Source organism: Lissotriton vulgaris, chromosome 5, assembly GCF_964263255.1.
Source record: "Lissotriton vulgaris chromosome 5, aLisVul1.2, whole genome shotgun sequence".
Taxonomy (NCBI): Eukaryota; Metazoa; Chordata; class Amphibia; order Caudata; family Salamandridae; genus Lissotriton; species Lissotriton vulgaris.
Genome location: NC_141693.1, coordinates 131,677,343 through 131,700,029, shown reverse-complemented (window position 1 = coordinate 131,700,029; position 22,687 = coordinate 131,677,343). Strand labels below are relative to the sequence as shown.

General features: G+C 44.5%; 1 protein-coding gene across 3 annotated transcripts in view; it reads left to right on the top strand.

Annotated features, from left to right (window-relative positions):
• RXRA (retinoid X receptor alpha) overlaps positions 1–22,687 on the top strand; it is a 474,620-nt gene that overhangs the window by 436,804 nt on the left and 15,129 nt on the right. For all 3 annotated transcript variants that reach the window (XM_086921055.1, XM_086921053.1, XM_086921054.1), the window contains 4 exons: positions 9,703–9,832; positions 13,055–13,187; positions 14,189–14,280; positions 18,286–18,391. In XM_086921055.1, coding sequence (XP_086777181.1) covers positions 9,703–9,832; positions 13,055–13,187; positions 14,189–14,280; positions 18,286–18,391 — 461 coding nt within the window. The remainder of the gene's footprint in view (positions 1–9,702; positions 9,833–13,054; positions 13,188–14,188; positions 14,281–18,285; positions 18,392–22,687) is intronic.

The window sequence follows — 22,687 nt, the reverse complement described above, 5'->3', positions numbered from 1 at the left end:
GATGAGACAGGAAGGAACACTGGAGCACCTTAGCCTGAAGCCGAACGCGTTGAGGTCATACTTATCCCTTCCGTTGATGCGCCTGCTCTCTGTGCTTTTGGGTTAGTGTCCGTGCCATGCTGCCTTTGGGCATACGTTGGCCTTTACACGTGTCCACCCTGTTGGTTAGTGATGCAGTCCAGCATACTAAAGATAAAGCTGTCCAGAGTGACCAACAGACAATCCCATCCTCAGAGATGCCACATAGAGGTTGGGCTACCACTGGGGACCCAACAACCATTGGCCAGCAAGCATAGGTTGTAGAGAATATAGGAGGACAGAGACCACCAGGAAACAGAAGCCTGCAATCACAATGGGGGAAGGGTGCATAATTGTACAGCATCATACAAGACATACCAGAGAAAGGAGAGAATTAATTTATGTATTTCTGACTAAGGGAGAGAAGCAGCACTTTGAAACCGCCGGCCCAGTTTCCAATGCAGTTGGCGGACCCGGCCTCAGGTTCAAGGAGGGTGCAGTGTGTGAGTAAATCAACCAGCGGAGGGATGCTTGGAGTTCCCTGGGACCCCTGGCCAAGCCTCCTAAGGAGCACCCCATGGGCGCAAACTGGTGGTGCACCACTTCCTATGTGGAGTGCAGTCTGTGGGGTACAATTGGTGGGATTCCCGACAGCTTCTTTACCTCTGCATTTGTAATGTGGATGGAGTGCAAAGACCTACCCTGATTTGTGAGTGGTTAAGCCCCAAGATAAAGAGGGAATGCTCCTATGTACTCCTGCACAATTTATGTAATACGTGGTATTCTATGATACCAAAAGTACCCAAAGTGTTCAAAACTGGAGTGCACACCAGGGCTGCATGGAGCTTTCGCTGACTGCAAGTTTCTGTTTGGTGCATTGTGTGGTGTGACGTTCTTTAGAAATCATGGTTCTTGAGTTTCAAGCAAATGGTGCAAAATACATGAATTACAGAAGCGAATGTGTATACTGCATTGTACATAGCTGGGTTCGTGGGGTCAGGAGAGCATTTAATGCCTTACCTAACTGTGTAAAATGATGTACAGGCAGCCCATAATTAAATACAGTTTTAAAACAAAAGGATGCAAGATTCAGAGGCTTACTCCCAGCATACAAAAGGCTGAATCAGAACAGACTCTGCTGTTAGCACTGAGCTTTGCTAATCCAGATTTTACAGGATGAGTCTAATCGAAAGCTTGAACATACATGCCACCCAAGTAGTAATGCAAGGGACCTTGCTCTTAAAGCTCCTCTAATAGAACCATGGTTCATTCTCACATGCATTCCTAGTTGTACCAACACGTTTGGCTTTGCAGCATTAAGTTGATTTCGTATAAAACTGTGTGCACAGCAGCTTCTGAAGACTCCCTGGAGTTATGACGTAGGCCGCTGCATCGTCAGAGTGCAAGGGCCTGTCAACGTTGGTATCATTCAGATTAGAGGCCCTTCTTGTAGATGTGTAAGGGAGAGGGCCAAGCTTAGTTCATTGAAAAGCAATCCTCAAGTACACTGCCATGAGGCAGGTACCATTTCTGCCCATTTCAACTATTATCTAAGTCCAGGTATTTAGAGCTGTTATGACCATTGGTGAATATGGACCAGCCCCCCATGTTTCCAATTCCACACTAATTCTAAATTTTAATGTCACCAATTTACAAAAACAGCAGAATGGTTCATTTGTAAAAAAAATGTAAACAGCATTGCTGTACTCTCTTGCCTCGCTTGGCACTGGACTTAAAATAAATCTAAGTGCCCAGCAAACAACAGACCTGGTTGTAAAACCAAGATTTTGCTATAGCGGACGTGTCTCAGGGAGACATTTCTGCTCTCTCTCTCTCTCTCTCTCTCTGCTCTCTGATTCAGTTTAGTATTTTGTTTCTTTCCTAATAACTGAGGGTTAGTCACCAAGACAGGTCACAAGTGCCTAAAGTGTTTTGCACTTTTGTTCTATGATGAAATTTATTTGTGAGAACTGGGGCAGAGCGGTGGTTAAAGTGTCCGAATTTACTTTATATATATATATATATATATATATATATCATTTATCTTTATAAACACACATCATTTAAAGTACGAGATGCAAAGTTAATTCAATTTACAGGATGGTTTATCTGATGTGAATAATTGCAATTCATATAGTCGGGTCGTTGTGTGTGCATATTTAGTCCACATGCTGAATGATGTGTTTTAGTAGCATCGATGTGTTGTTGCTCAAGGATGATTATATCAAGCCTTCATCAGGATGGAGCTGTAAAGCAGTTAACAAGCCTCCGGCATCTAAGGGGTTCTAAGGGGTTACCCAGTACTTTTTGACATGCCAAAATTAATGTTGTCAAGGCCTATCCATCAGAATCATATCCACAACAAGCGTGTGGGTTGCTTGAGCCACCCTATGTGGGCAGCCATTTGACACCAAGCAACTGCCAGAGCGTATTTCCAGCCCATGCTTTAATTAATAAAAGAAACAGTTGATTGAGTTCTGTGAGCTGTAGTCATCTGTCCATCAGGCTACCTCATTTGGGCAACAAATGCCTCTGCTTTGATACCCTGATACGGCGTGATGTCCCAATTCTGATAGCTTAGCTAGCGGATCCTTTTTAACCCCTTCGCTGCGGGGGGTTTTCACCTGCTGTGCGGGGGGGGGGGGGGAGCTGCGCGCATCGCCGCTGTGCTTGTGACGAGCTCGGCTCGTCATGAGGCACAGTGGAGCTGCACTCATGGCGAGCAGAGCTCGTCACGACCACACCCGTTTTCGAACGTTCAGCACAGCGGGGAAATTATCCCCGCGTGTGAACGTTCCAACGGTCATGACGAGCTCAGCTCGTCATGAGTGCAGCTCAACCGTGCCTCATGACGAGCTGAGCTCGTAATGAGCACGCAACGGGTTAATGTGTTGAGTGCTGCAACAAGCATCTACCCTTCCTTCAACAGCCCACAGATTGGAAGCCCTGCCCATTGCTGGCCGTGACTGTGAGCTTGCCCGTAAGCCACAAAGTTGGACTCAGTGAGTGGCCAGATCGTGTCTAGGTGCTTGGAGGAAACAGCTGTACAGACAATAAAAGTTTACCAACAAACATTATTGTTCCAGAAAAATGTGTGGGAGGATTTAGTAGTCAGACTCATGCATCTGCCAGACAGCTTGCAGAGGGATATGAAAATCTAGGAGCATGAGCCTTGTCTCAATTATGACATTAGAACATGGTTTCAAAGCGCCAGAAACTGACAAGTATGGAAGGTATGGCACCTGAATTGAAGCAACAAAGGAAAAACAAATGGGGAGAATTGTACAGAACAGTGAATACTAAAACCCCTCTAGACATCTCCAACCTGGGAAAACGGGCAACTGACCAGTTCAACTCGGATGCAAGATTACTGTGCACAGTTCAGGGACTGGAAATTGTCGGAGGCAGGGATAGCCTTCAGGCAGCCAGTGCACCGATGCTCTCTGTAAGAAATTGAAATATTTGTTGAGTGGGGTAAGTACCTACCTCAAGTAATAATCACAATCCTTGTCAGGGTGAGCCACTGTATACACTATATAAACTTGAGCTCACCCCCGAGTAACTATTGCACAGAGCTGATGGCTTAGAGACAATGTATAAACTATGTATGTAGTACTAAAACAGTAACAAAGTCAAAATGCAAAACCAAAAAATGCCAAACGAATTAGAAAAATAGAGTCAAATTTAAGGAACAAAATGACACCAAAATGACAGCAATCCAGTTAGGGGAACTGGAGATACATTTCGTTTAAGTATTAAGTGGAAATAGTGCCAATAAGCACAAAGTGCCAATGATAGTCAGTTGTCATGGTAGACCAGGTCCTAGACGCAATTTGTCTCTGACCACAGTAGAGCGCATGTCCGATACATTAACCTGGTTTGTCTTGGTCAAAGATTTTACCTTCTGACTTTAGTCCTTTAAGTCCCAATCCACCACAGGAATACACTTCTAAAGCTACCCCTCCAGGAACTCAAGGGAGGCACTCAGAGACTCAAAGGATGTCAAGCAAAATCCGGTCCAAGTCCATTTACCATTGAACATCTGAGCAGTTGGAAGAAAAGAGAGTCCTCGTGTAGCTTATTATATTCCTTTAGCTTAAACAGGAGGCCAGCCTTACGACTCTCGGAGTCCACTTATTTGTCCTAGGTACAAGAGGGAGAGCTTGTCCAGTCCTGTGGGCTCTTCTCTGGTCTGAGACAGCAGGTCCAGCCCTCTTCTGATCTTCCACAGGTTCAGGAGGGTTCCAAAGTGGGAGTCTGGAGATGCCACATTTATGCCTCGCAGAAGCTAGTGGATGGGAATAAGTCCTGAGGCGGTCCTAACAAATGGGGTAAACCCTACCCACTTTGGGCATTTTTAAGATGGCCAAAGTATTGGGCTCTGAGGGCTGGGGCTGTGTGGTGAGTATATCACGGTAATGCTAGTATCCTCCCCCTAACTCTAAAATGCAGTTTGCGACAGGTCCCGTACCCACAACAACCTCAGAGATTGGAAACATCCTTTACGACGCAACTTTTACCACGCAGTCCCTTTAGAACGCAGGTTTTTCAACGCAAGTCATTACAACGACTTGTGCCCGGGGGGTGCTCTCGGATAGGGAATAGTTTAATTTACTCTCCAACACCTTCCCTACTATCCACGGGGACTGGAGTTGGAATAGTAAATTAAACTATTCACTATCAGCACCCCCCAACGCAAGTCGTTGTAATGACTTGCGTTGAAAAATCTGCGTTGTAAAGGCATGCGTTGTAACAACGTACATCCTCAGAGACAGAAGTCTGGTAGAACAAAAGCTGGGTTTTTACCAACCACAGTGTTACACACAAATTGTTTTAGCATTATGTTTCCCTCCTTTGAAGTATTCCAAAAATGTTATATGTTGACCCAGCAGACCAGCCACACAGGCTTTGACACTGTAATGTCAAAAAGAAACCCACTGTGATTGGGGCCTGCCTGCCAAAACTAAAGAATGGCCCTGCTCAAGTGTCAGCTGATATTTGCCTGTGACAGAGGAGACCTCTTTCAAGTAATACATATTTTTAAAAGTCCAAACATAAAATCTGTGGCAGTTTCGTAGCTGGAGATAACATTTATTGAACTTAATATTGTATCCTAGTGCTTTCCTATGAAACAGTCAACCCTGCTATAGAGAAAATAGCTTGTAGGCCATTTCACTGTAAATACATCTTTAACATAAACTGTTACACGCCCTACTTTTAAATACCATGCACTCTGCCTTATTGGCATTAAAACCTGCTTACGGGTGACTTAATATTTAACACCTTGGCTGCTAAGGCAATTCCCATCCTGTGCTGGAAATTGCTATTCTACTTTATTCATGACGAGCTCAGCTCGTCATAAGCACAGCTCCAGTGTGCCTCATGACGAGCTGAGCTCGCATGAGCAGGGAAGGGGTTAAAAAGGGTTTTTATGTCAAAAGGGGTTATTTTGACAGGTTGAATTTGCAGTTTTACAACTGCACAGCCATGCTACAATGGTGGGCCTTGAGACATGCTTTACAGGGCCACAGCAGTGGATGCCACGATGCAGTCAACAGGCAGCATTTAATTTATAGGCTGTAGATACACTTGGTACCTTATACTAAGGACTTAAAGTCATTAAATAAACCAGTCAAGTGTAGACTTTATTTTTAGATTTTTATATAGCGCTAGCCAGACCCGAAGGTATCGGAGCGCTTTACAACATTGTATCAGAATGCCATCAGACACAAGAAGTGATAATAATACAACATATTGATTTGTGCCGAGTACAGTTCAAACATAAAGAGTAAAAAAGAAACACATTGAGTTTGTGACGAATCCAGTTCGGGGAGGCGGGACAAAGGAATGAGACAAGGGGTAGGTGAAGTATAGGTCCTCTTAATAAAGTGATTGTGTGCTGCCCTGTGCGAGGTTCGATGTAGAGCGCCAGGTACAAATTCGGGAGAGATGGTTGAGAAAAAGATCTTTGAGCTGACTTTTGACTTTAGGAAAGGAGGGGTTAGCCCTGATATGGATGGAGTTCCAAATTATGGGCGCATTTCTAGAGAAGGAGCGTGATGTGGCTTTTTGTTTGCGAGTTTTTGGCAGAATGAGAAGTAGAGTGTTAGTACTCCTGAGGTTCCTAGTCTGACCGGCTCTTTTAAGGTTAGAGGCCATGTATGCAGGTTTACCAGTGTGCAGGGCTTTGTGTGTGAGACAGGCTGTTCTGAAGCTGGCACGCATTTCTGTTGGGATCCATTTTAGCTCTCTGAAAGCAGTAGAGATGTGATCATATTTTTTTATTCCAGTGACCATCCTGGCTGCTGCATTTAAAGTTGTTCTGAGGGGAGCTCAGCTGGATTTTGCTGTGCCTGTCAGGGTAACATTCTCGTAGTCCAATCTGGGCAATACCAGGGATTGAGTAGCTTGTTTGAGGTCAATGGGAGGGATGAATGGTTTTATTTTGTTGAGCAGTTTTTGGTTAATAAAGGCGCTCTTATCGGTGTTCTTGAGGTGTTTGACCATGTCTAAGTTTGGGTCCAGAGTGATTCCCAGTGATTTTACGGAGTCTGCCAGGGTGCGACTGCAATTGAGAGTGTCAATGGTTTTGAACCATTCTGTGACTTGGGGGGTCTGGTCTTTGTTGGCTATGATGAGGATGTCCGTCTTGTCTTGGTTGAGTTTCAGGTGGTTGAGGGTTAACCAGTGTTGGATTTCTTTTAGGGTGATGTTTAGTCTCTGATTGTCATCAATGGAGGATATTTCTATGTAGATCTGGGTATCGTCTGCATATAAGTGGAAAGAGATGTTAGATTTTTGAGTATCTTTGAGAGAGGCTCCATGTAGATGTTGAATAGTGATGGGGAGAGAACTGAACCTTGCGGAACACCCCTATTTACAGGGCGTAGGTCTGATGTGCAGTTTTGCAATTTGTATTCTTTGGGTGCGGTTCTGCACGGAAGGAGGAAAACCACTGTAGGACCACCTCATCCGCTCAGACCCTTTCCCACAGTACATTGATGAGCAGTTTGTGGTCAACCGCGTCGAAGGCTGCTGATAAGTCCATGAAAATGAGCAGACAGCATCGACCAGTGTCTAGTGATTTATGAACATCATCAATGACATTCAAAATCGCTGTCTCAGTGCTGCAACCTTTTCTGAAGCCTGATTGATCTAGGATGTTGTTGCTCTCGATGTGTTGGGTTAGTTGCAGGAGGACACATCTTTCCAAGATTTTGGCGAAAAATGGGAGATTGGACACAGGCCTGAAGTTGTTAAGATCGGTGGGGTCAGAGGCTGTTTTTTTTTAGTAGTGGCGTTACTTGACCAATTTTGAGACAGTCTGGCATGACTCCGGTACTTAGGGAGCTATTTATAATCTTGGTCCAGAGCGGGTCTTGGGTGAGTTTGAGCTGCTTAACGTGTTGCGCAGGGATAGGGTCCGAGAAGTGTGATGAGGGTTTGGAACTGGTAATCCATTTGATGATCTCTACTTCTGAGATGGGAGCGAAAGATTTCCAGTTGATGGGGGAGGGGGGTGCCTGGGTGGGTTGTGGTCTTCTTTACTGGTGGGTGGGCTTATGTTGGGCAATCTGCGGTTGTCGTCCTAGGAGAGCAAGATCTTGGTGATCTTCTCATTAAAGAAATTGGCAAAGTTGCTGCATAGTTCTTTGGAGGCCTGCACTGAGGAAGAGGGGGGCTTGGAAGTTTGTTGTCTAATTATATTAAAGAGTTCTTTTGGTCGAGTTTTGGCATTGTTTGGTGCATCACAGAAGAATGAGGATTTTTCATTCTTGATGTGTTTTTTATATTCCCTTCGTTCGAATTTGAGCAGGTCGAGGTGGATAATGGTCGGGTTGTTTCTCCAGAGTCTTTCTTCAGCTCTTAGTTTTTCTTCTTTCCAAGTTTAGGTCATTGTTGAACCAAGATCTCGAAGACATGGTCCAGGTGTTTTTTTGTTACCAGGAGGCAATCAGGTCGAGAATGGAAGTCATTGTTGCATTGTAGTGCGAGGTGAGTTCAGTTATCGAAAGGTCGCATGCAGTGGTGAGAAGGAGTGAGGTTAACCTTTTTTCCAGGTCGGCAAGTGGGATCTGTCTTAGATTTCTCACCCAATGGGGGGATTCCTGTGTACGGGGTAGATGGAGGCATGTCTGATTGATGTGGAATAGAATGATATGGTGGTCTGACCAGTCAGCAGGAAGGATATGGTCAATAGTGATTGTGTCTTCGTGAGCTATGATGGCATCTAGTATACCAATTTATTACCATTTTGAAAGTAGGAGCACCAGCACTTTACTGCTGGTTAGCAGGGGTAAACTGCACAGAGTTCTAAAACTAACAAAAATAGGGCTAGAATCTGGGGTGATCCTCAAGAAAGGGCACATTTCCAACACTCACTGGCTCCAATTCGCAAACCAGCACCGTGTGTAGTCTCTGTCAGATCTGTTTCTTCTGATGGATATGTCCTTACCTGGTTGCCGTGAGACATTTAGGGACCCATTATGAGTTTCCTGCTGCACTATTAGAAAACATACGGCTTCGCAGCTACTGGTGACCCCTGGAGCAATATTATCAGCTCTGGAAACACCTCACCTTGTAACACCATGGGGGGAGAGACTCAGGAGCTGCAGGCAGACTCACAGCCCCGTCCCCACCCAGGACCCAGAGGGAACAGACAGGGCTCGCCCAAGAGAGGCAAAAAGCCTTACCACTGGAAATGGGGAATAATGGTTATGTTTATATTTTAGCTGTGAAAGTTTAACAAGTGACTCTTTTAAACCCTCACAGAGAACTATTTTGCAGGAAGTAGTTTGTTCCGGTTTATACTCATTAAACTTGCACTAAAAATACGCTACTATAATTCCTATGCTTTAAAATGTTGTTCTTATCCCTCAAAATGCGCTTTCTTTTATTTTATTTCTCTTTATGTCCATCATAGGTTTTTCTTTGTTTTATCATGTGCTCTAGTGTTCCCCTTCTGTCGTTTTGTTTCAACTTTTCTGCCTTATCTGTCGTAATTTTTGTTTACCTCGTGTAATTTCCCCTCTGCCTCCTTTACTCCCCCTTTCGAACTGTGGGGCATATTATCAAGCCTGTGCGCTAAAATTACCGCCGCTTTATCGGCCGAAAACGGCCGATAAAGCGGCGATAATGGGCTTGATAATATGCTCTATCGAATTCCAATCGAAGCACATGTTAGATGTGAAGACATCTAACATGGGCTTCGATTGGAATTCCACAGAGCATATTATCAAGCCCATTATCGCCGCTTTATCGGCCGTTTTCGGCCGATAAAGCGGCGATAATTTTAGCTCACAGGCTTGATAATATGCCCCAGTATCTCTCCATTTGGTTTCTCAGATTATCTCATGTTTTCTTTTTTTTAAATATTCCATACGTTCCATACCAGTCTGCATATTATTTTGGTCCAGAGAATGGCTGATCGATAGAGAATGCCACACTGTCTGCAGTCCAGGTTAATGTAACACTGCTGCCCCTCTACAAAATTCTCAAATCGCGAGCTAACGCGCGGTTCAAAATATTTATTGTGCTCTGGCGCCACCCTGTGGCCATTCGGTGTAGGTGTTGAGTCGCCCTGGAATTAGCTCACAGCTTTGCTTGTGGGCTGATGCCATGCACCTTTGCTAAGTGCCCGCAGGAAAGATAAAACCTATTAACTTTTTGCGCGTTTATTTTTAGCCGAACGACCCGGTAACCAACATCTGCCAGGCCGCAGACAAGCAGCTCTTCACCTTAGTCGAATGGGCAAAGAGGATCCCGCACTTTTCTGAATTGCCTCTGGACGATCAAGTCATTCTGCTGCGGGCTGGTAAGAGCGCGCGCAGCGTGTACCGAATCTCTGATGTGCCCAACTTTTTTGTTGTTGCAGATTTATATGGCGCGCCCTCGACCCGAAGGTATTGGAGCGGTTTACATGAGCACCAGTTACGTTTACACAGGGACACATTCATTGTTTTTGGTAGGCGCGGGGAGATTAGGTGATTGCCCAGAATCACAGGATGTGGAGTCGACCCCGCGGCTCGAATCTTGGTTTCCCAGCTCCAAAGTCCACATCCTCTCCCCATCTTTAAGCACTTTGGGGCAGATTTACAATTAGTGGTGCATCCCTGCAAATTAGCAGGGATGCACCAGTAATTGTGCGCTGCAGCTCCGCCACCCATGATGCGCCGCATTTACAATGCGGCGCACCATGGTGCAAAAACAGGACAGATGCGTCACGCATCTGTGCCGTTAAGGCGGCGCATTGCTGGAGTTGCGTCACAAGCGCGACGCAGGTCCAGCAATGCTCTGGGGGGACTATTCTTCCAATGCTGCGTCAATCCTTACGCCTGCTTCAAGCAGGCGCAGGGCTTTGACGCAGCATTGGCCTAAAAGTGACTGAGTGAAATCTCGTAGATTTTACTCAGACACTTTTAGGAGGCGTTCCTGCGCCAGAAGGCCCCTCCACCCCCCTTGCGCCAGAACGCCTCATTATGGCGCAGGGCTTTACAACAAGACGCATCTCAGAGATGCATCACGTTGTAAATACCCGCAACATGGTGCATTTTTTGCGCCGCCGCTGCGTCACAAAAGTGACACAACGGCGGGGTAAAAGAGGCGCATATGGCTTGTAAATCTGCCTCACAGTGCCTCATCTTTGAAGCAAGAACTGTGGGCGCTTGAAAAAGATGTAGGTGTGCTGCCGTGGGGGTTTCCCTGCCTGCTGAGTATATTTCTGACTTTAGGAATGAAGAAAGAGTGTACCACAATGAATCAACGAGCGATTAGATTTCCTGGCGCACTTCAGTCTGCCAAATTTGTGTGCGGACCTTTTTCATGAGTAACAGCTGAATAAATCCGAATTAGTACCCGCAACATTTATCGGATTGTGATAATACGCCCTATGCCGCGTCCAGTTGCATTGCACCTAGTACACGTGGGGTCGTTCAGACCACTCCTTTCATGGAATGCCACCAGATCCTTTCTCTGGCATGATCCATGTTCATCTATTTCTAGGGAGTGAATTCATCTGCAAATGTATCTTGAACTCTGACAAACTTACCACTTTGTGGATGTTCAATTAATGATTTTTAATGGCCCCACCCTAACCTCGCACCCCCACATTCTCGTCCCTACACTAACGTTGACAATCTAGCTTCACCCCTCAACCCCCCCACGGCAAGAACGTCCCCTTTCATAAGTTTTCTTTAACAATGTAGAACCCCCACAGCATGATTCTGAGACTCAGGATATGAAGTTACATGTACAAATGTCTGTTGTTGCCACATTCTACTTAATCACACGCATGAAAATATGACAAATGAATTTTGCCTCTTGTTAGATCACGACCTAGAAAACTTGAGAGTCACTCTGGTGAAGTCAAAAAGAAAGAGAGAACTTGCACGAATGAGAGCGCGAAAGCGAGAGAGTGGTGGTCTACTAGTTTATGGACATGTTTATTCGCCTAAAGGTTGGCGTGTCTGAGGATAAGTGGAGCAAAGCTAGATGTGAAAATGGAGTCATGAATCAGAGCCCCTTGCATTCATTGTGGCAGCCCAGAACCAGGTCCCCTGACATAGTTTAAAAACAGTCGCTCAATGCATTATTCAGGGTGCTGGGAGGCCAGCATGCAGCTGCTCATGAAACATTCAGGGTGTTGGACTTTATCTAAGTGAGATGCACGTGTCCCTTCGTGCAGTCACTGTGTAATGGAACTGCAATAACACAGAAGGTGAATGGCTGGGAGGCAGGTCGCGCACATGTACCTGCCCAGAGCATCTGGAAGAGGCGGCTACCAGGGGTAGGCCACTTACACGAACTGTGTGTTGTTTAAGTGGTAAGTAAAGGACAAGTGAAATGCTCGTAGATTAACCGGCCTATCCTGGATGGATTCTCTGAACCTGTTGAGTATACAAACCCTTTCTCAGCATCGCCAGGATATGTTCTATGCAGTCATGAAATGCACATATACCAGATACAAGATCTACTCTCCGCGCCACTTAAATGTAGTTACCTACATAGCCTATCCAAGATCTATTTCATGAACTCTTTAAATGCACATATCTATACTTAGACTACCCATGATCTATTCTAAACACTCATTATACACATAAGAACACTTACTCCATTCAAGATCTATTCTATAGATTCATTAAATGCACATACCCACACACATCCTATCCAGAACCTACTCCCTGCATCAGTCAAATGCACATAGCAACTCCTGACATATCAGTAATCCATTTTTCACACTCATTAAATGCACATACTGACACCTTGCCTCTCCGGGATCGCTTTTCGAACCTTGTTAAGCATTGCTACACATGGGCACTCCATGATTTTTTCTTTGCTCTCTTGGCATGCACATAAATACACCAGGCTAATCAAGGATATAGCTCCTCAAACTCTTAAATGAACATAATAGCACATGGCATATCGCGGAACTAGTTCTACAGCTCCTAAATACCCATTACCTACCTTAACAGCTATTTTCTACTTTCTTTAAATGCAAACCACATGATGCAGGCTTTCCATGAACGCTTTTTTACATTCATGCTTGGAAACCATTCTTCCTGACCATAGAGGCCCTCAGTATAGAGGATGTGGTATAACGGCCAGAGCTGCCGACTTCGGAGCTGGGGATCCAGGTTCGAGTCTCAGCATCCGCACAACATCCTGTGATTCTGGGCAAATCACTCAGTCTCCCTGTGCCTATGGGCAGCGCCTAGATACCCTCGCGTGTGATAAGCTGCGCTCTACAAATCCGAGTATTTATTTATTTATTTATTTATACTAAAGTATCCCATGAAAAGATCGCAGGTTCAAATTGTGGCCGCTTCGGACAAGCTCTCATGATTTGATAAAACTGAGATGGACAACAATAAAAACTATTGTGACATAAATTATTCGAAATTATCATTTCACACAGAACTGTTCTGGCATCGATCTGCATGCCGGGAGCTCTCCGGATATATTGACATGTTCTTATTCTCTTGACTGCACATGGTATGCTAATCATGGTGTTTTCTTGGTTGCTGGGTTTTCTGTGTAGGCTGGAATGAGCTCTTAATCGCCTCGTTTTCCCATCGGTCGATAGCGGTGAAAGACGGAATCCTGCTCGCCACCGGCCTCCATGTACATCGGAACAGCGCGCACAGCGCCGGGGTGGGCGCCATCTTTGACAGGTTTGTTCCACATTGATCTGTCCGTCTACACACTGTGTTGCGCATGCAGCTCTGTTGTCACCTGACTATCGCCTGAGTTTGATTGTCTTCTTTATGTAGTTGTCGAGCCCCACAATCCAGCCCGGAGCCCCTCTAGCCCAGTTCAGGGTATATTGTATTGTACAATTGACTGAAGGCCCCCTACAAAAAACTTGAATTCTTGTGGAATGTAGTTCCCCAAAATAGTGCAGAACCACTTTGGTCCACCTGAATTTTCCTTAACCCCTTCGCTGCGGCGGCTATTCCGCCGCAGTGCTAAAGGGGTGGGGCGGCCGCGCGGCGGCCGCATGCTGGTGACGGGTCCGTCACCAGCCGCGGTTGAGCTATGCTGGTGGCGGAGCGGTTCTGTCATGACCCGCCCCGCTCATTAGAACGCCCGCGCAGGCGCGAAATCAGCGCCGCGCAGGCGCGGCGACTGGGCCATGACGGAACCGCTCCGTCATCAGCACAGCTCAACTGTAGCTGATGACGGAGCGGTTCCGTCATCAGCAGGGGAGGGGTTAAAGGTCCTTAAATTCGGTTTCAATGGTATTCTATCTTGCATATTCTCAGACTACTTCTAAAGTTCTAGATAATTGTGCAGTATCACGATGGAAAAGATTTTTTTAAACTAAAGTAAAGACACTCATGCCTCCTGTCTGTCTCCCTAACAGCCCTCACCCCTAAATTCTTCCTACCAATGTGCCAACTTTATATGTGTATCTAGCCTCTATGCACAATATTTTCCTAGGTATCAAACTCTCTGTGCCTCAATGGAGCTGCCACTTCTCCGATATATACCACTGGTGTGTGTATATAGTCATGGTAGCCCATCACCCAATAGAAATGTATTCTCTGGTGCCAGGTCCTTCTTGTTGTTTTGAGAGTTTGGGCAAGGAACTTGTACTTCGTGTTATCTGTCAACCCAAAGTTTGCAGCTTTAAATGCACAATGCTGAGTCAGCATCTCTTCTTCCTCCTCAGGGTCCTCACAGAGCTTGTATCAAAGATGAGGGACATGCAGATGGACAAGACGGAGCTGGGCTGTCTGCGGGCGATCGTCCTCTTCAACCCAGGTAATGGAGTATACCACGCATTTTGGCAATCTCGCTCCCTACCGTCTCCATTTGTCCATCCTTTCACCACAAGGCATCAGCTTTACATGATAATAGTGATTGGTTAAAGACAGAATGATGCTCATGCGGTGTTCATCCCAAAGGGCGGGTTTTGTATGATTCCATTCTCGAGGTTCGTCCCACCTGAATGCGCATCCCTATATGTTCTGGTTTTAAGTATTTCCTTAGCTAATCAATAGTAAAAAAAGATAATATTTCTGTTTGTTAGGTTCCCCACCCAAGCCATATTACACAAGATGAGGTTTTAGTTTTTAGTAGTTGCTCCAGCAAAACCATATTAAAGAAGACTAAAAGATAAACCCCTTCAGTTTGTAGCAGTTTTCCAGCCAAACCATATGAAAAGAGAAGGATTTCAGTCCCCCCCCCAATTAAAAGAAATGGGGTATCAGGCTCTGTATTTGACCCTTCCAAACCAGGTTCTAAGATATCTTTTTCAGCTTGTAGTAATTTACCCATCCACTCCATATTATAGGAGACAGAGTTTCAGTTTTTCTTTTATGAGAGTAATATAGAAAAAGTATAATATATAGGCAAGCGGCTTAAGCCATGTCTCCCAAAAATAGAGATCTTCTTTCTGTACTTGGGGGGCGGAGGTACCTCATTAAAAAGAATACAAGTCCATTGAAATAAAACTACCTAGATAGTATAACATCAAAATTATAGTAGTAAGAACACCACTACACAATACCTCTACCTTAAGTACGCTGTTCACAACGTCAAGTGTATTAACCCTTAACCAAACCCTTAACGCTTATACTTGGGTGTACAATAATAAATAACTCAATCCTTGTTAAATTTCGACAGGGCAAACCTGCCAAGTTTTAACAGGAGAAAACATATTGTATTTACCGCATTATGCGGGTTTTAGTGTGTTAAACACCAAAATCTGCATGTTATCTCCCATGAACTCTTACAGGTGTTATTTATCGCACCTGATAAATTACATACCCCATGGTATCGTTTTTTATCAGAGACGATAAATATTGCATTAATTCAAAATCTGGCCCCAAGTCTACTCAATAACCAAACCAATCTACATCCATTGCTTAAATCTGCCCCCATTTATAATTCTGAATATAAAACAAAAACCCTTTGGTCAACTGTTACTATTAAACTCACTCATGTTTTTATCTCTTTACAAGTAGTGATATTATCAGGAGTGGCTTTATTAGCAGTCATTTTGATGTAGTGACATCTATGTGATGTTAAACCTCTGTAGTGGATTCCCATTTGTAGGAGTGGGTGGGAAACCATTTGGGAAACAAATCAAATGTAATAATTCCCTTGCACTATATAGGTTTGATAACATTCACCAGAACAATTGATACCGAGTAGTTCTCAGTATCCGAGTTATACATGCTGCAAGAGGATCTAAAACACTGTTTGCGAACGAGTGGAGAGTTATTCTCAGCAATGGGTTCGGGCACTGAGGAGGAGGATGGAGTCATCCCCGGAGCCGCGGGGGAGATGCAGTGAGGAGTAGGTGCTGGCCCAATGCTCATAAGACGCTAGCTGTTGTCTGATATTTTGTAAAGTGTAGTAGAAGCCTATGTATCTCAGTGTGACCTCTGGTCTTCTAGTTGTGTCTTAATGAGTCTGTCAATGTGCATATGTGCTGTTTTGATGCCGCGGGGGGGGGGGTGGGGGGGGGGTTGTTGTTTGTTTCTTCTAAAAATAAAATTAAAAAAAAAAACACTTTACCAAGAAGGACCTCTCAAGGCTTCTCATAGTTGGAGTTAGGTCTGCATCTTCAAGACATTGTCCTCCTTTGCCGCAGTATTTTCATCAGGCAACCACGAGGTAAGTGATTGTGTAGGCACATCTGAATTAAATCACTGCCTCAAGAAAGCAATCATCGTGTGGATATGAATAACAAACGTCAAGATCACTTTTCCTTTCAATGTAACCATACCACTTCTGTTTTATTTGTGGGGGTTTCTAAAACATATGTCGTATCACCCAAATATACGACATAGTGGACCACTAAAGAGCAGCGACTAGCTTTCACCACTGTATTGTTTTCAGTTAAACATTATAAAGAATGTTTTTAAGGAGATGTGAAGGTTGAAAAACATGCTCTGATGAAAGCTGTACGCGATCGATTGATTTTTGGCCGGGCAGTGATGACCGTCCGCCAGGACCTTGGAGGGTCAGAATGACCAGCGCATGATGTGAAGCAATGAGGGAGACTTGACACAGTAAAGTCTGCCAAGGACTTGTTATGGCATACCATGAGCTAATGATTAGGGCCAACTTCTTACTTTTGCCCTGGAGCAAAATTTGCAAATAAATGTCATTTTTCAAAAAGTTCTCTTCAGCCACTAAACATACTAGCTATTTACTGAGAGTTCAGAAACTTTGAAAGTTTTGCTGAATGGTATGTTCCTAAGATTTCATATGATACATTCTTGTAGTGACTGATCACAAACAGTTAATAACCAGTGAGGTTAACTTACCAACACTGGCATTTCTTAATTTTTATATGCAGAGTTTTTATTGTATGAGCACCAGACAATGAGTTATTCTTTGGGATGGGGAAAAAAGGGGGACCAGCATAAAAATTACCACATATTGCCGCCCACAAGGCCAGTCATTTAGTTTTCTTTCATTTACGTTTTAGCAGGTTCCCCAAACAGGGAATTAGGACACTAAAAATTAAAATGCTCTCAAAATGATTTTTTTGAATTGATTCTTGATGTTTCAGGCCACATTCATAGTATAAATTGTCAATTAGAGGAAGTCTCTGAATATGGTGGAGTATGTAGATCTCCTTGGCCCAGAACATGTGGCTGGGCTCTTGATAAAGCTGAAGGAACTTAGAATCACGACAGCAATCCAGTAACAGTGGAGGGAACAGGCAAAGTATTTGATGGAATAGAGGGATTCGCGGGGACAGGCAGTTGCACAGGTGGTGGTAGTCAGTAGTGTTTGATTAAAGAATTCTTTCTAAGACCAAGGTCCAGAAGGCCCCGCAGAATAAAACGAGTGCAGGTTGGAGACTTGAGACTTGATGAGCTGTACATGACTCTGTGTTGCCATTGAATGTTAGCTAATTGTCTTTGGCCATTGGCACATATTCCAGTGAGATGTTAGCGACACACCCAAATGCATTTCTCCATTGAAAGAACTGGTGGCCGTTTGACACGTTACATGGATTAAGCTTTCTGAAACCCATGCCTGGCCTCGAGTCATGGCCAGTGACATCCTGTGGACATTGGCACTAGTGTGCATCCAGTCTTGAACCATGGTCGCTTTGTATATTATTTAATTGAGTTGGTTACAGGTGTTAAGCGAGGCACAGTTCATTTCTTTATATAGTGCTGGAGCTGTGGTTTACTGTCCTGAGCAAATCCTACCGAGTTTATATGGGAATGATTAGGGATTACCTACTGCAATGAGTACCACATTCATATATAGGAGGGGGGAAGACGAAGGAAGAAAAACGTAGTTTTTTGAGGGTTTAAATTCAGTGGCATTAATTCTGAATTTCCTAAAGGCCCGCCCTGAGGCAGCTCTGCTTTTAAATTTCTGCCGGTTTGTTAATGTAAACTGATGTTCATAGCAATACTTGGGGATTCCATGAATCCTATGTAGATTCACATAATTCCTTCATCTTAAAGTGAGGATTACTTTGGTAAGTATAGTTGCATTAAAGTAGCTTTTGATTCACCTGAGGGGCCTCTTCTGCTGAGTCACAGGTTTCAAAATAGATTTCACAGCTACAGGAAGGACACTGATATGATACCAGAGGGATTATGTGACTAAGCACACAAATGTTTGGAAAATACGAGATCTGGTGCCCTTTAGTTACAAGCTATTCTTTTTTCCATTCAATTTATTTAAGATCAAGGAACAGCTTCATGGTTTTGAATGAAGACATACACGACACGCGCTTTAAAGTAAATGTGTCCAGTGTTTATACCTTGTTAATGGTTTGCTTTCTAGATTCAAAGGGGCTGTCTAATCCTGCTGAAGTGGAAGCACTACGGGAAAAGGTCTACGCGTCACTAGAAGCATACTGCAAACACAAGTACCCCGACCAGCCTGGGAGGTGAGTATCCGAGCAATGATCGATGGAGCACCTCTTAGGATCTGCTCAGAAGGACAACTGAGCCATGTAGCAGCATGTTACTGTATGGGACTAGGCAGTTCAATTCACGTTTTCTTAAAATGAATAATGTTTATGTTAATATGTTATCTTTTTTAGTTTTCATCCTTCTCATAGATGCTGGCCTACTTAGTCTTTGTACTTTATCTCTACCAGTGTTTTCCCAGCATTTGGGACTTTGAGTGTGTACTTTTGTAGACATTTCCTTCAGAATTTTTTACTTTTTTAGCCATAGTCATAAACCCCTGCCCTCAAACCTAGTCTTGAAGACCCTTTTCTCCACTGCCACAAAAGTATGGTTGTATATTTCAGACTGTCTTAAGACTTCTAAATAGTTTTCTCCTCCCTATTTTGCTGAAACTGAAATAATCCCATGCTCACCAAGGCATCATGGCAGCTTGCCTGGACCTCCTCTGTCCCCTCGTAAAGGGAGGGTGTCCAGGTCATTGGTCCACACTGATCCGCCAGCTGGTTTCGCAAGATAAAAGCCCCCTAGAAGACTTCAGACTAGGCACATTAAATCACAAACTTAACACCCCCAGAGCCCATATCCACTGTTCGTACTTGCTTGTTGCCACTTTGTATTGCTTGTACTGCTAATCTACATCTACCCAACAATCTTTTGCTTTGTACATGCCCTCCCTATAGTGACCAAAAGGCAACATCATTGGATCTTCCGTCCATAGCAGTCTGTAGTCGCTGCATTGCCTAACCCAGCTCCCATTGGCAATGTGCAGTGATCAGTTTAGGATTTTAGCCAAGGCAAAGCTTTCTGTTGCTTGTGAGGCAGCAATTCTATTTTCTTTTGGCAGACTGTATAACTTCAAAGACATCAAAATGGCATTAAAAAGAGGGCCATCTTCAGAATAATCAAGGAAATGTACAGGATTCCCAGGAATGCGATTGAATCCCATTTCCATTAAAAAGTGGTGGTACTGGGAAATTGTTGTCTACTTGTGGATGCATTTCTCTGTGTACTCCACCAAACTGTTCCTTTCAGACCACCAGGAGGCCAGTCACACGCAGCCAAGGAGAAAACATGGCTGAGGATCAGCAGCAGCTGACACCACATGTGCTAGGTGGTTTATGTGAAGTGAGTTTGTGGTAATACACATGTTCTTGTTTCCCAGATACAGTGGCGGCTGGTAGTTAACGGCGTATGGGAGGGGAGGTGGGGGGGGATGAAGAAAAAATTCAACAGTTACCTGTGTACCGCTGCTGCCTCTCGGTCCTCTTCACCCGCTTCTCGGACTCCAGGGCATGAAGCACCCGGCTTTGTGGTTTGGCGTTTAGCCAGGGATTGGCAGCCTGGGCATTGGAGAATGTGCAAAGTGCACATAAGGGTTTTCCCAGCCCGAGATGGCCAGCCAAAGCGTCATGCGCACTTGGAGAGGACAAACCACTCCCCCCCCATGCCCTGCTCTGTGAGCAAAGTAGTCCCGCCCCTACCAAGCTGAGCAAGGACGGAAAAATAAAATGATAATATCAATGAGTTATTATCATTGTCGTTTTTTTTTTTCTGACCTGCCTTAGCGGAGGAGCCGCCCCTGCCCAGATATGTCCTAAACAGATAACTAAGGGCTTTATCACGACTCTAGTGCGGAGGCGCAGTGGTGGCGGTCTTACGAACGCCCCATTGTGACCAGGGCGGTCGGGCTTCCCTGAGACCACCGCAACCGCCAGGCGCCAAGCATATTATGAGTTTCTCCACTGCCACACTTTTCATGGCGATGCGACTGCTAAGAAAAGTGTGGCCGTGAGGAGACAAACGGGACCCTATAGGGCCCCACTGTGCCTCCCTGCGTGGATGCACATCAGCACCTGCAAAACATGGACTGCAGCAGTCCATGCAGTGCAGGTACTGCCTTTGACGTTCCCCTTGTGGTGCCATAGAACGGCCCGCCAGACAGGTGAAAACTCCTGATCTGGTGGACAGTTGGGTTTGGCAGTGTGCGAGCGGTGCGAGCGGTGCGGTCCCGCTCCCGCATTACCAAACTCGTAATGAGGCCCCAAGGCCTCAATAATGAGTGCTCTGCTCTTGGTGCAATATTTTTTGCTAAACAAAATCAAAGGGGGTAGTGAAGAGGAAAAAAAGTATAATCGTCCTCCTCTTGATATTGTTATTCAGCCAAGGGATTCTACCATTATCTACATAAACATATATACGTGCATATGTGCACGTTTAATCTTACGGAGGGTGTTAATCATATATAAATGATGGTGTCAGAAAAAATCTAAAGACCTTCTTTTACTTACAGGAAGGACAGTGTTCAAAAAATTGTAAAATACCCCTCACACACTGAAACCTGATTCAGTGTCATGCTTTATCATTGGGGTCTTCCCGCCCCTCTACGGGACGGGCGTGCTATGACCTAGGTAGACGCGGGAGCACTTAATTTAGTGATTAGTGTATATGTGTAGTGCGTGGGATCGTGAAAAAATATGTGATGGTTTAAAAATTCTCTTGCTAGTGGAAAAAAATATACTTTATTGACTTCCCTAGCTGAGAATAGTAAAAATGGGGAGGTGTAGATGGTGTACTTTGATGAGTCACCCTCTACAAGGTCGACATGTTTCAGAAGCCATCCCCTTGGCTTTCTTCCTCAGGACTAGAACGATCCCTGTTACACCTCACTGGGTGATATTATAAATGTACATCACCTCACTGGGTGATATTATAAATGTACATATGCCTGCCGGTCACAAGTACTGTTCTCTGTACCCTCCTAGGGCAGTTGACAAAATATACCATTAGTATATCCTGCAAAACAACATTTGTATATTAACGTTACCGCTCCATGAGATGTCACAAGAGGTGTAAGGGCGCCTTCACATAGACAATGCTGGCAGGTGCTCTGTCACCAGGAATTACGTTCTCGTGGCTCTCCGGGAACTTATGTAGATAATGGTAGAATTCCTTTGTTAAATAGCATTATTTTTTGCACCAGATAAACAATTATATCTTTGGCATTATTTCTTTAATCAGACACTATAAATATAGCCACCTACAAGCTTCCTCGTTCAAATGGAGAATGACTTATGGATTTTGGTGCTTTCTACCCTGAAATCCTCCTGTCCTGTTGCCGTATGTTTTGGGCCCTTTTCCCCTTATATCTATCATCGGGTTCCTCCTGCTGATTTCTATCTGGGGAATATTCGGACTGTTGGATTTTATCACACCCAGACACATAATTCCAACACTCATGCAAATTAGGGTTTCTATAAGTGTTGGAATTTACAAAGGCACACGTAATCCAGACACTTCCACAATATGTGCAAACTCATTCCTGCTACTCTCATCGCTGTGAGGTTTTGCGTTGGGTGTCATACAAAACCATCTGCCCTTTATTGTGGTGGTTCTCCCCCTGCAGAAGTGTTTCCTTGCACCATACCACCATCTCCCCCTGGTCTGTCCTTCCTAGCCAGAGAGATTTCTTCAGATTTGTTCCTAACAGTCCCAGTTTCATCTTTGCAAATGTGGCTTCACTGGGCAGTGGTGAGACTGTGCTGAAATGCCTGGTTACTTCACAGTTAATCGCCCAAGCAGTGCACGTCTTGTCATCTGTTTCAGTTTAACGTGGAGCTTCCTGGCTGCTTTATGGTCCATTTTGTTTTTCCTGGCCCTTGGCCTCTTTCTGTCTTGCCAGCTCAGCACAAACAGCGCCATGTTGGCTGGCTTCCTGCCATTTTGTAAATGCAGTTTTTATTTGCACTGAGCTTGTGCAAGTGGAGAGAAAAACAAATGTAGAAGCCACTTCTTTTCTCTTAGGTAACTGGGTGTATAGTAAAGTACGTTTTAATGCTGAATAAATGCTCCAGCGGTGTCATTTGTTGTGTTTCTCCTTCTTTACTAGCATAAATCTTGCCAACAGCAGCAGCAGGCTGAAGACGCCACAAGGTTGCACATACACATACACATTCCCACAGCACAGGATACAATTCGCCAGAGGGTCATAGAAAGAAATGCTTTGTTGGCATGTGGGATTGTTATTATATCCTTCTCTCTTGTCATCCTGTTGTCTGTAGATGTGGCCACAGAATGACACTGCCAGAATTACCACAGTTTAGGACACTTGTGAAGTTTTTGCCCATCCCTTCTTCAGGTCATATTCTATATCTTAAAGATATAGATCACATGTGCAATTATGCTGTTGCCAAATCGAGCATGATGTAAAAGTGTATGTTTTCATTCCAGATGTGTTTTGTAGCACCTTTAATGAAAGTAAAGAGAACTTAAGT